This window comes from Vigna unguiculata, chromosome 11, assembly GCF_037176805.1.
Source record: "Vigna unguiculata cultivar grain cowpea cultivar isolate G323 ecotype 2 chromosome 11, ASM3717680v1, whole genome shotgun sequence".
Taxonomy (NCBI): domain Eukaryota; kingdom Viridiplantae; phylum Streptophyta; class Magnoliopsida; order Fabales; family Fabaceae; genus Vigna; species Vigna unguiculata.
Genome location: NC_140802.1, coordinates 18,288,674 through 18,302,321, shown reverse-complemented (window position 1 = coordinate 18,302,321; position 13,648 = coordinate 18,288,674). Strand labels below are relative to the sequence as shown.

The 13,648-nt window shown below is 31.6% G+C and overlaps 1 protein-coding gene and 1 long non-coding RNA gene across 2 annotated transcripts; both read left to right on the top strand.

Moving 5' to 3' along the window:
* The first annotated feature begins 2,168 nt into the window (after positions 1–2,168).
* Positions 2,169–2,757, top strand: LOC146881597 (uncharacterized). Its single transcript, XR_014986221.1, has 2 exons — positions 2,169–2,262; positions 2,395–2,757. It is a non-coding gene; the product is annotated as an uncharacterized LOC146881597 (long non-coding RNA).
* A 3,417-nt stretch (positions 2,758–6,174) lies between these two features.
* LOC114170216 (uncharacterized) lies at positions 6,175–6,567 on the top strand. Its single transcript, XM_028055703.2, has one exon. It carries the CDS (start codon positions 6,175–6,177, stop codon positions 6,565–6,567), a length of 393 nt encoding a protein of 130 aa, XP_027911504.2.
* The last annotated feature ends 7,081 nt before the right edge of the window (positions 6,568–13,648 follow it).

Genomic DNA, 13,648 nt, shown 5'->3' with positions numbered 1-13,648 from the left:
GATTCCTTTTACAGCAAACATGAATTGAGAAAGAATGTAATATATTCATTTTTTCGTCAAACTAAATTAAATTTACGATATATTAATTTTCTTATATATATTTAGTGCGATTTGATTTCTCGTCCAGAAGACTTATAACGTCCTAGATAAGTAATAACATAATTAAATAAAACATTACGATGAATAATAAAATGGGTAAAGTCATGGAGTATAAACGCTACTCTTTATAGTTATCCAGAAAAATATTTAGAAGGAAAACTAAGGCACATCACGATACCAATAACAAAATAGCGTAAGGGATCTACAGTATCCAAAATAAATGCTCAAGGAGCAAACAATACATGGATCACAGTCCTAAAGTAAACTCTAAAAAAGTGGAATCTGACCCAAGACGGACTAAGCAGCGGAATCTCCATCACCCTCATGATCACAGGGAGTTCTCACATCTGCTCACATCAATAAATTGATGATCATCGCAAGAGGAGAAAACCACACCCAAGACATACAAACAAGCAAAAATGGTAAGTTAGAGTAGAAAAATGTTTTATCATACCATTGCATACAATTCTATAGTCAAAGATACATACATCAACCAAGCATGTGATCACTCACAAACAAGACAGTAAGACTCAAGACACGAATTATCCGGATACATATAATTAGTCGGATTCACTGGATGCTTGCACTTGTGGTGGCCTTTACTGCTCTGCAGAGCCAATTGCCAATGGGTTTCACCCTACCACTCACAAGGTTAGTCTTCAAACATCTAAGGCCATTATCCTGCCAAAGACTAGGGCCTCCTACTGCTCTCACCACTTGAGTCAGTACGCTCTACGTGAGACTATCTGACTCTTTAGAGTGTCATGATGCAATCCTTACTTGAATCCTTACTAAATTATATAATGAAGCACCACCACGAACTTCGTGGAATTACGCCTTAAGCATGAGACACCACCATGAACTCCCACTAACAAGGGTTATGGAATTACGTCTTGACCAATGAGGCACCACCACGCAACCATCGTGAAATTACGTCCTGAACATTGAGGCACCACCATGAGATCTCACCTAAAGATTCATGGAATTATGTTCTGACCAATTACGCACCCCCACGAAACCTTCGTGGAATTACGTCCTGACCATACCAACATCATATTTCTCCAACCAACATAAAGTCATTATATTTGCCAATTCCATATCAACATTTATAACCAACCATCCCATTCATGTAACATGCCAAGATCATGTCAAGTTCATCAATTCCAGCCCATAAACCATTCAATACATACAAAATCACTCATTTCATGCTTTAACATAGTAATTCAATTAGACATGTGGCAAACATCCAAGAACAAAGAAGAAAGAAGAACCTGAGCACATTCTCCCTCAAGCGAGAGGGTTCTCTCGCTCAAGCGAGCTCCTTTCGCCTAGGCGAGAGCTCGAAAAGGGGAACAGTGGTGCTGTCACGTTCTCTCGCTTAGGCAAGACCTTCTCGCCTGAGCGAGATGGCTTCTCGCTCATGACTAGAGCTCATCGCCTAGGCGACAACTCGCGCAACACTTGGGAAGGTTTCTGATAATCTCGCTTAGGCGAGACCCACTCGCTTGGGCGATATTATCAGATCCTCGCATGCCGCCAAATAGATTTATCTAAAATAGAGCACAGTACATGTTCATAATAATTTAAACACCACACAATCACCCAAAAGCACAAGACAGAACTGAAACACAAGTAAAATACATTTAAACACGAAACCCTAGCTTCCCTTACCTAGAAGAGCTACTGTGAGGGTTTTGAGTATGAGCAGAGAAGCACCACAACTCCTAGGACAACTTAGTGAGCTGGAAAAATGACAGACAAATGGAATGAGGTTATCATGACGAACCTCAGTTGGAATCACGAAAATCAAGCTAGGAATGGAAGAATATGAGTGAGATACAACTTACGTGGAGTAGAAAATGGTTGAGCTAACTTGAGTATGAGCAAGCTCAAAACCCTAGCAGAGTGTCGTTTGAGAGGAAATGAGAGAAGTAAGGTGGCTTTTTTTTCTGAAAAGTGAAGTGAATGAAATGGCTAGGACAGGTTTAGGGGTTTGGACATCCTATGGGCCTACCTTAGGCCCAACTAATCAGGGTGGCCCCTTTAAAATTAGGGCAGCAATTAAAGTGGGCCTTACAAGACTCGAAATCAATTTTTTATGCATATAAAATTATGAAAATCACATTATAGATTGTTTGGCTATTTTACAAAATCAATTTGAAGGTAGCGGATTCACATTCTCAAAGAAGTCACTTATTCTCACTTTTTCTTCAATGAAAATCAATTTGGAGCTTTCGTTTTGTCATATTTATTTTTGTACACCTTGTTTCTAAAGGGTTCTTTGGTTGTTTGCAGGTAAAAGTTGCAGAAGAAAGAAAGAAGAAGACATGAGAGATAAAGGAGAAGAACTTTTGACGGGGAAGAGTTCTAATGACGCGGTTGGCTTGGCCATGAATCCAAACGTAGCAATTGCGTAAAGATAAGGAAAGGGTGATTTTTAATTTCTAGAAGACCCAACCTTCATGAAAGCTTTCTTTAGAATATGGTAAACAAGAGTTGGCACACAAGTTGTTCGATAAAATTCCACATAGGAACGTCTCCAATTTTGTGGACAAGTTACTAATGTAATCACATCCCATATGCATTTATGAACCTTAAAAATGTTAGATGACCGACCACACTTACAAAATTAACACCTATCTTTTTGTGTTTAGTTCATTTTTTTTCTACTTATGAACATAGTTTCTTCACATCCTTCTCATACGGACAAATCTTAGAAAAATTATAGTTACTTTAACATTAAGTGTGAATCTTTTCTTTATTCTCTGCAGGATTTGGTTGTTGAAAGTACTAATATTTCATTAATTCATTCCTATTACCAAATTTTGCGAAACATTGAAAAGAGGTTACAAATTTCTTTATATATTCATTATTCTTGTTCTCTTTGCTCTCACTAAAGTTGCTCTTCGTCTTTCTATTGTTCAAAGTAAGTTGTCGTTTCTCTTTAGTTATTTAAATTTGTTGTTGTTTTTATTGAATAATTTATACATTATTTATAGATAGATATATTCACTCTAAATTTATTTGTTATCCAAAGTATATGCTTATTAATATGACTAGAAATATGTTCATGTTTAGAATCATGAGTATAGAAATAGAAAAGGCAGTTTGGGATCATAGAGCAAATGAGAGTTTTATCATATCATGCTTAGAGCAAGTGACAAATGGTGAACGTCTTGGCACTAGTTTTACTAAGAAAGGGTGGCTTGGAATTTCAAGCAAATTTAAGGAGTTAATTGGAAGAGATTATTGATGAGTGCGTATTTTTGCCCTCATTCAGTGTTTAATTCTAGGTATTTAATTGAATTTGTGTGTTTAAAGATTGATTTAATTGGGATTTCCTATAATTGGGTTTATTGAGCATGAGATACAAAAACATGTTAAAAATAGCTTTTTAGTTGCATAAATGTTCTTTGGATATTTTGAGGTGTGTTAGTGCAGCTGCAACTAAGTTGAGCTCATGGAGGTGTGGAAATAAATTGATTAAAGCTTCATGACACCTTAAAGATAAATCCAAGAATAAGAAATTATCAAAAGCACAAAAATCCAAGCCAAGCATTAAATGAAGACGGCAAGAAAAGCTTGAAAAAGTGAAGAAGTTTGGCTAAACCAAGAAGAGAGGAAGGAAAAATTGGACCTTGCGGTTTTCTTTATCTTTATGATAGAAGATAATTTGGGAAAAATATATCTTTAAATATTTTATTTGATATTTTTAAATAATTATCTTATTTAATTATATCATAAAATATTAAAAGATATTAACTACCAAATCTTTTTAAATATGACAAGATTTTCTGGAATCTTTTTAGATCCACAACAAGCAAATATATCTTGAAGATATTGGATTATTTAGAAGATAATTTGAGGAGATTGCAAAGGGTTGATTTGGAAAATTAATACAAATATTAATTGGTGATAATTTATCATATATCTTTAAGTAATTAATTAATTTAATTATATTAGATATTGATATTATCAACCAACTATATTTGTCAAATACTCTATATCTCTCCAAATATTTTTAAATATTTATATTTATCTTTATTTTAAAAGATATTTGAGAGATTTTAGCAACCGAAAAGCCTAGTCCAATTCCTATATAAAGAGACCAAGGGAGGAGCAGAAGAACGCAAGCTCGGGACTTCGGAGTTTTGGAACCCTTAGGGGTGCCTAATTTCGTTTCCTTTCTCTCTCTTTTCTTCTCTCTATTCTTCTTTTGTATTCCATGGATTGCTAAACTTCTTGGGTTGATTCCATTGTAATTTCATTATGGATTTTGAGGTTAAAATGAATTAATTTCTTTGTTCTTTTATTATTGTTGAGGTTTTAATTCATCTATGTCTTTTATCTTGGAATCTCATAAAAAGTAATGATTTTAAATCTATATGCATGTTGATCATATGAGTTGAAAGATTTTTAAATTTAATTGAGACTTTACTTTGATTTTATTTAGAAACTTTCATGTGATTAAATGAGTTTTTACCAATAATTGAGACTTTACTTTGGTTAAAGGTATTTACTCTAATGAAAATTAATCGAGACTTTACTTTGATTAATTAAGTTTTTTATTTGGTGAGAAGATAAAAGAATAGACATGATTAGGCATAGTAAAATTTGATTGAGACTGTACTTTGATTGAATTCACTATGGATAATCTAAAGTTCTCACTTTTAATTGAGACTGTACTTTGGTTAAAAGTGAGAACACCAACAAATTAATTAAGACTTTACATTGATTAATTTGCAAATCTACAACAATAATTAATTGAGCAATAATCTTTAGATAATCAATGATGAATCTATTTTGAAAAAGCAATGGAATCAATCTATTTTCTTTACTATTGTTTTTATTTCTTTTTATCTTTTAAATTTTATTTCTATCTTTGTTTATCTTAATCCGCTATATTTTTTATTTTATTTGACTAACCGCTTTGTATAGTTTTATAAGAACTAATTTGTTAAAAATCAATTCCGTGTTCGTTGGAAGACGACTTTGGGTTACTTTACCCTTTCTATTTTGTTGACTACTCTCTTAACAATACTAAAGTTGTTATAGATAAGTAGTATTAATTTGAACGCGTCAACGACAGCGTTATAGATAAGTAGTATTTGTATTAATTTTCCAAATATAATTAAATTAATTAATTACTTAAAGATATATGATAAATTATCACCAATTAATATTTGTATTAATTTTCCAAATCAACCCTTTGCAATCTCCTCAAATTATCTTCTAAATAATCCAATATTTTCAAGATATATTTGCTTGTTGTGGATCTAAAAAGATTCCAGAAAATCTTGTCATATTTAAAAAGATTTGGTAGTTAATATCTTTTAATATTTTATGATATAATTAAATAAGATAATTATTTAAAAATATCAAATAAAATATCTAAAGATATATTTTTCCCAAATTATCTTCTATCATAAAGATAAAGAAAATCGCAAGGTCCAATTTTTCTTTCTTCTTTTCTTGGTTTAGCCAAACTTCTTCACTTTTTCAAGCTTTTCTTGCCGTCTTCATTCAATGCTTGGCTTGGATTTTTGTGCTTTTGATAATTTCTTATTCTTGGATTTATCTTTAAGGTGTCATGAAGCTTTAATCAATTTATTTCCACACCTCCATGAACTCAACTTAGTTGTAGCTGCATTAACACACCTCAAAATATCCAAAGAACATTTATGCAACTAAAAAGCTATTTTTAACATGTTTTTGTATCTCATGCTCAATAAACTCAATTATAGGAAATCCCAATTAAATCAATCTTTAAACACACAAATTCAATTAAATACCCAGAAGTAAACACTGAATGAGGGCAAAAATACGCACTCATCAATTATCCCAAGTCAAAGTTTAAAAATAGGTATGATAACCTTAGAAGAGATTGGAGAGCATGCTATAAATTATTTGGTAAAGAAACAGGCTTGAGATGGGACAACATGAAGAATACAGTTGATGCACCAGATGATTGGTGGGAGAGAAAAATATTGGTATGTACTAAATAAGTATGAATTTTAACACATACTATGTTTGTGCTTAATGTTGTTATGATAATAGATATTTTGGGCTGTAAACATGCAAGAAAATCCTCAATATGGAAAACTTAGGTATAAGGGACTTGCATTTGCTCACCAATTGACCACACTTTTCAAAGATGTTATGGCTAATGGAGAGTGTGAATGGACTCCCTCAATTGGAATGTTGCCTACTAGTCTTGACATAAATGTTAATGATGTGTATTGTCCAAGTTTAGAAGGCATTGGCCTTAATTTGGAGGAAGGTTCAGGTGATAGTAAAGATGGTAGTGTTGGGGCAATAAATGATATTGAAGGCCTTAATTTTAATGTTTCACAAGGAACTAGTAGCCAAGGATTAGGAACACAAAAGAATGGGGAGAAGAGAAAAAGAAACAATAATGTTGTTGTGAAGGGTAAAGAAAAAGGCAATTGCCTCATCAAGGATAGCTGACAGGATAAGTGTAATTGCGGAATCATGCAAATCACGTGTTGATGCTACAAGTAGTGCATCCATTGGTGATGTAGTGGCCGAACTTAGAAATATTCCTGCAATAAATGGTGATTGTGTTTTCCGAGGAAAGTGTTGTCAATTGATGGTGCAAAAGTCAAATAGAGAAATGTTCCTTGTATTGCGAGATGATGTGGATGTCTTGATGGATTGACTTATGATTATAGCAAATAACCCAAATGATTTAACAAAGTGATTATTGTGTAGTGAAATCTAGTTTAAGAAAATTTGAATGCCTTGTTGTATTTGCTTTATATGTATTGAACTTTGGCTTATGGATTGGAACAAAGAGGTATCATGAAGTTATAGATATTTAATATTGTATCCCTATTTGACTGGCTCTTTGATGTAACACAGAAATCAGAGAAAACCACAGAAGTAATGATATTAGTCTTCTGTCACTTTGACCATGAGCTTCACCACATAATGCATACTTTAAAGTTTTGTGTTCTTTAAACTAAAGGAATACTAGCAACTAGTGGTGTGATCTCATTACAATAAATGATAAATGCAGATGGCAAGTAAAAAATTCAAAGGGTTTTGCTAGAATTATAGATAACAAATATAATGAATCCTTAATTATTGTAATGCATTAATGACACCAGATATGTATTGTACAAAGTTTAAGTAGAAGGGAATTTATCTATGTTAGTTGTACCTGTAAACCCAAATGATTAAACCTTTTCAGTTTGATTCCATGGTTTGTGAAAAATAAAATACAAAACGGTGGGTTTCATTTGGAGACAATGATCATTCTGAATGAATAAATGATTGATTTGGGAATATTATAACTTTTTCTGAACTTGTATAATTATCTGCGGAGTGATATTTTGAGTCTCAATGCAAAAGACACAAAATTCTCCTAATGACTGTTGTGGCTTTTATATGTCTTTGACACCTAGGATGCTTCTAACCTCCTCCGAACTACTTTCAGTGAGCTCTATTTGGATTTCTTCTACTGTCTAGTTGTATGGTGTTAAACTTATGTGCATTATGAATTAAATAAATTCAAACTTACAAACTATAATGTCATCCATGACATACCCCCTTTCCCAATTATAATGTTATCCATGAACTCGACCCTTATTTGTGATCATTTACATTATTTTCTTTTACAATGGTTTGTTGTGTTTTACAATTGAATATTGAATGTCTGGGATATGAACTAATCCAGTGAAAACTAATGGTTTGGTTTACGTATGTTTCCGAATAACACTTTCGTCATGAGTTAAATTTAACTTACCTTCCAAGCTTAATTCATTTTATCTTTTTTTTCTTTTGATGAGTGTTTATTTAGAAGTTTACTCATAGAGTCTAACTGGTTGGTCGTTAGTGCACTGTTGCTGCATCTCATGGTTGTTAACAAATGACAATGTGGGCTAAGAAATTGCACTGTGATCAAATGAATGATTTTTTTTCTTGTCGCATGTCTGGATTTTTTCAAGTGTTGGGATCGTTGTTCTAAATCTTTCGTGCCTGCATGAATAGGTAAGCGGAAGCTGTTTACCAAGGAGGAGAAGGTTTTATTGAATAAAAGCGGGTGCCATACTTGGAAACTGCTACTTCAGTAAGTTATATGTTAGAAGGAAATTAAAAAACGACTGTGTTTTTTACTATCGTTATATTTATCGTTATATTTTTGCTGATGTTGTTGAGTACTCCATCTTATTATAACGTTATCATTGACGCGATCAAATTAATACTACTAAACTATAACAACTTCAGTATTGCTAAGATAATACTCAAAAAAATAGAAAGGGTAAAGTAACCCTAAGTCGCCTTCTAAGGTACACAAAATTGATTTTTAACAAATTAGTTATTATAAAACTATATAAAAGAGTTAGTAAAATAAAATAATAAAAATATGAGAGATAAAGATAAAAAGATAAAATAAGATAGAAACAATAGTAAAGAAAATTAGGTCGATTTCACTGCTTTTTCAAAATAAGATTCATCATTGGTTTCTTAAAGATTATTGTTATTGATTTCTTGTTTAAGACTTCAAATTAATCAAGGTAACTTCTCAATTAATTTGTTGGCGTCCTTACTTTTAATCAAAGTAACTTCTCAATCAAAAGCAAGAACTTTGTAGATTAATCTTAGTAAATTTAACCAAAGTAACTTTTCAATTAAATATTACTAATCCTAATCATGTCCATTCTTTTATCTCTTATATCTAGTAAAAGGCTAATTAACCAAAGTAACTTCTTGATTGATTTTAATCTAAGTTTTCACCTCTAATTAAAGTAACTTCTCAATTATTAGCAAAAATTCATTCAATCATATGAAAGTTTCTAAAATTAATCAAAGTAACTTCTCAATTAAAATTTAAAAACCCTAGGACTCATACGATTGTTATGTTATGTAGATTTAACATCGTGCTAACTTGCTACAATGTAAAAATATTTACTTTTACTAAATTAAGAACCAAAAGACATAGATGAAAATAAATCTCAACGAGAATAAAAAGAACAAACAAATTAATTGATCTAACCTCAAAATCCAATTAAGAAATTACAATGGAATCAACCAAAGAAGTTTAGCCTTCCATGTAAGGATGGCAACGGGGCGGGGTGGGTACGGGTTTCACTATCCCATACCCATCCCCGCATAAAAAATTCATCCCCATACCCAAATCCAACGGTATTAAACTTTTGTCCCATCCCCATCTGATGAAGGATTACCTTGTTCCTTTTTAAGATTATTGAAGTGAGTTGATTAAGAAAGTTAAGTGAAATCCCCACTGGACATTAAGATAGCAAGCTATCTAGATGTGAAGGTTCCTTTCACAAAGCTCAAGAAAAGAAGATGATGGATTGATTCAAAACAAAAAAGAAATGGAAAGCACATAAACCATAGAAAACCAAGAATAATCAAAGGAAGAAGAAAACATAAAATGGAAAGGAAAGAAATGGTAAAAAATGTGAGAAGCACGCCACTACAAGGCTAGGCTAGAAGCCATGGCAACCTTGAAGATGAGTGGATGTGTGCCGCCACTTGCTATGCAAGATAAGGCTTAAAAGTATTCACTCCCAAGGGAGGAAACTCTCACAAATGGTTGAGACACAAGAGTGTTTTTACTTCAAAATGTTCAACCCTTTTACAAGTCTAGGAGCACCCCTTATATAGAAGAGTTTATGGGCCTCTAAGCAAATAAAATATACCTAAGGATGTCTCTACAAAAACCTAACCCTAGCTTCTAGAAACTAGGTCAAATAAGGTTACAAAAATGAGAGACAAAAGAGCCAACTATGGTGTGTGCAAGGCTAATTTCGTTCTAGCACAAAAGGAGACAAAGAATGTGTCTCATATGTCTCCAAAAAGTGGCCAAAGTCTGCTAAAAACAAAGGAGACTAAAGGTACATAGGTACACTTGTTTTATGCCTTTTACTTTATGCTTTATGCCTTTGCTTTACTTTCTCATCCACATCATTTATGCTCCCCAATCATCATGCGCCACCTAGCATTGCTTTCTTACTCCTAATTAACCTACAAAGCATATAAACATAGATTAGCATGTTGGCTTAAGTCAAGTCAACTATAGTCAACAAGTCAAACCTAGTCAAAGGTCAACATGTCAACTAAAGTTGATTCAACTAAGTCAACTTAAGGAATCAAAAATAACAAACACAAATGAAAGGGATGAAGGATTAGTGAACTTCCTTTCTAAACATGCTTAGTCTTCTTAAGCATGTGCCTTCATCCTTGGTTGGGGTCAATCCTTCATCACCATCCCCACCGGGTAACGGGTATAATCTCGTACCCATGCCCGTACCCGTGTTCTAACTACTTCAATATTATTTTTTATAAAAGAAAAAATATTACGGTAAAGAAAACATAATATTATCAAATATTCAATATTAGGAGAATGATTGTTTCTTCCATATCAAATACTTTGAAATAAATTATAATTGTCTACATTTTAGATTAAAATACCAAATAAAATTTCATGAGAACCAAAACATTTATTAAATTTGCAAACTACAACATTGATGAACTTAGTTGATAAAATTAAAAAATACTTCAAAAAAATATAAAAGGAAAACAAATATTCAAATTAAAATATATTTTAAATGTTTGTTTACTTCACTTTTTTAAATTCTAATGAATCTCTTTTTTATATATTAATAAAAGTTATAATACATCACTTGATCAAAATAACACAAAGAACAAATAATAAACATAATAATAAAATTTTGACATAGATTTTGTATCTTTTTAACTTCAATATATGTTAGATAGTGACAAAAAAAAATCATAGCAATTACATTAAATTTTTATATTGTAGTAAATAAAAGTTATTTATACAATTAAAGTGAAAAAATTACAGTATGATTAATAATGAGTTATAAAATAACAAATAATTATATGGAATATATCGAAATATTATTCTACATGATGAAAATAAACAATAAATAAAAATATTAAAAACTAACAAATGTGTGTTTTAGAAACAATTTGAGAGACTATTGAAAGAAATCGCATAAAGAAAATTGAATGTATAATAAAGGTATGATAAGATGAAAAATACCTTAGAGAACTAATTATTAAATTATGTTTGAAGTGGTTAAAATTAAATAGATATATCATTAGTGACCAAAAAATTTATCATTAAATTACAAATAAATTAGTAATTAAATTGGTTACTAAATCAAGTATCGATTCGATCATTGAATCGGTCACTAATTTAATCATTGATTCAGACAATAAATCAACTACTACCACCAATGATGAAAAATAGTGACTGATATGGGTTACTAACTAAATCAGTCACTATTTCATGTTTTTCTTGTAGTGAATTATCATATATTATTCCTAAATATCATTATATATATATAATTTTAACCACTTCAAACATAATTTAAAGTGAAAAAATTACAGTATGATTAATAATGAGTTATAAAATAAAAAATAATTAGATAGAATATATCGAAATATTATTCTACATGATGAAAATAAAAACAATAAATAAAAATATTAAAAAACTAACAAATGTGTGTTTTTGAAATAATTTGAGAGACTATCGAAAGAAATCGCACAAAGGAAATCAAATGTATAATTAAGGTATGGTAAGATGAAAAATATCTTAGAGAACTAAGAAAACTTTTCAAATATCAACATATATACTCAATGGTTGAAAAATAACAAAATAATTATTTTAATGAAACAAAAGAGTTCTTCAAATTAAACAAAAATTAATAATAATAATAATAAGTAAATAATTTTTTTTTATATTACCTTAAATTGAGAGTATAAACATTCTCATGTGAAAGGAAAATATATAATAAATAAAAATATTAAAAAATAACAGAAATATTCAAATGTGAGGCATAAAACTTTTTTAATTAACATACATCATTTTAACATAATTACATAAAGGTTATGATAAGATAAAAAATATATTGGAGATGCGAATGAGTTTCATGACAAACCAAATAATTAAAAGAAATAAATATATATATATATATATATATATATATATATATATATATATATATATATATATATATATATATATATATATATATATATATATATATATGTGTGTGTGTGTGTGTGTGTGTGTGTGTGTGTGTGGGGTTACTTAATTAATTGTGAATATTTTAATAATTTAAACGAGAATGGAGATATGGCGGGGACGTGTATTATGGCGGGGATATATACATCCCCATACCCAATTGAAAAAGTCGGGGATTCCCCATACCCATACCCATGCCCAGTCAATGCGGGGATTCCCCGTCAAAACGGGGACGGGTTCGGACAATACCTACGGGGACGGGTTTATTTGCCATCTCTACTTCCATGGAATGCAAAATAAAATAAAAATAATAGAAGAATGGAGAGAGAGAAAGGAAACGAAATTTGGCCCCCCTAAGTGTTCCAAAACTCCAAAGTCCCGAGCTTTTTTTTTTTCTGCTTCTCCCTTGGTCTCTTTATATAGGACTTGGACTGGGCTTTTCGGTTGCTAAAACCTCTCAAATATATTTTGAAATAAAGATAAATATTATTTATCTTTATAGTTAGTTTAAAAATATTTGGACAGATATAAACTATTTGACAAATATAGTTGGTTGATAATGTAATGTCCCATTTAATAAATAAACTTACTTAAATGACACGTCACTCGATATAATATTATGAGCAAAGGGTCGGAGTATAGAATCACTCCTTAAAGATATTCAAGAATTCATAAAAGGAAATCCTAAGACACACCACGATGCCAATACAAGATAGGTACAAAATCCAATAGTGATCCAATTAAGATTAAAAGACAAACCAATACATGGGCCATAACATAAAAAGAAAAGCCCAATACGCGGAATCTAGCCCAGGCGGGCTACGCAACAAAGTCACCGTTCCCCTGTTGACCACGAGGGTTTCTTGCATATGCTCACATCAATAAGTTGATGATCATCGCAAAAGAGAAAACCACACCAGACAAAACATACAACAGAAGGGTAAGTTAGAGCCAAAAAATGGTTTATCATACAATTACATACAATTTCATAGTTCAAGATACATATGTCAACCAATCATGCTATGACTTGCAAACAATACATCAAGACTCAGACACGACTCATTCGGATACATATAATTAGTTGAATTCAGCGGATGCTTGCACTTATGGTGGACTTCCCTACTCTACTAAGCTACTCTACCGAGCTAAATGTTACAATGTCTCATCCCCCAACATAAGGTTAGCCCTTAATGAGTTTCAGGCCTCCTGGTACTCTCACCACTAGAGTCAGTACGCTCTATGTGAGACTAACTGACTCTTTAGAGTGTCAGGATGCAACCTTACCTTGAATCCTTACTAAATTATATAGATGGGGCACCACCATGAACTCCTACTAACAAGGGTCATGGAATTACGTCCCGACCAACTAAGGCACCACCATGAGGTCTCACCTAGAGGCTCATGGAATTACGTCCTAACCAATGAGGCATCACCACGAAACTATCATAGAATTACGCCCTAATCACATACAAATCATATTTCCAATAATCATATTGAATCCTTTAT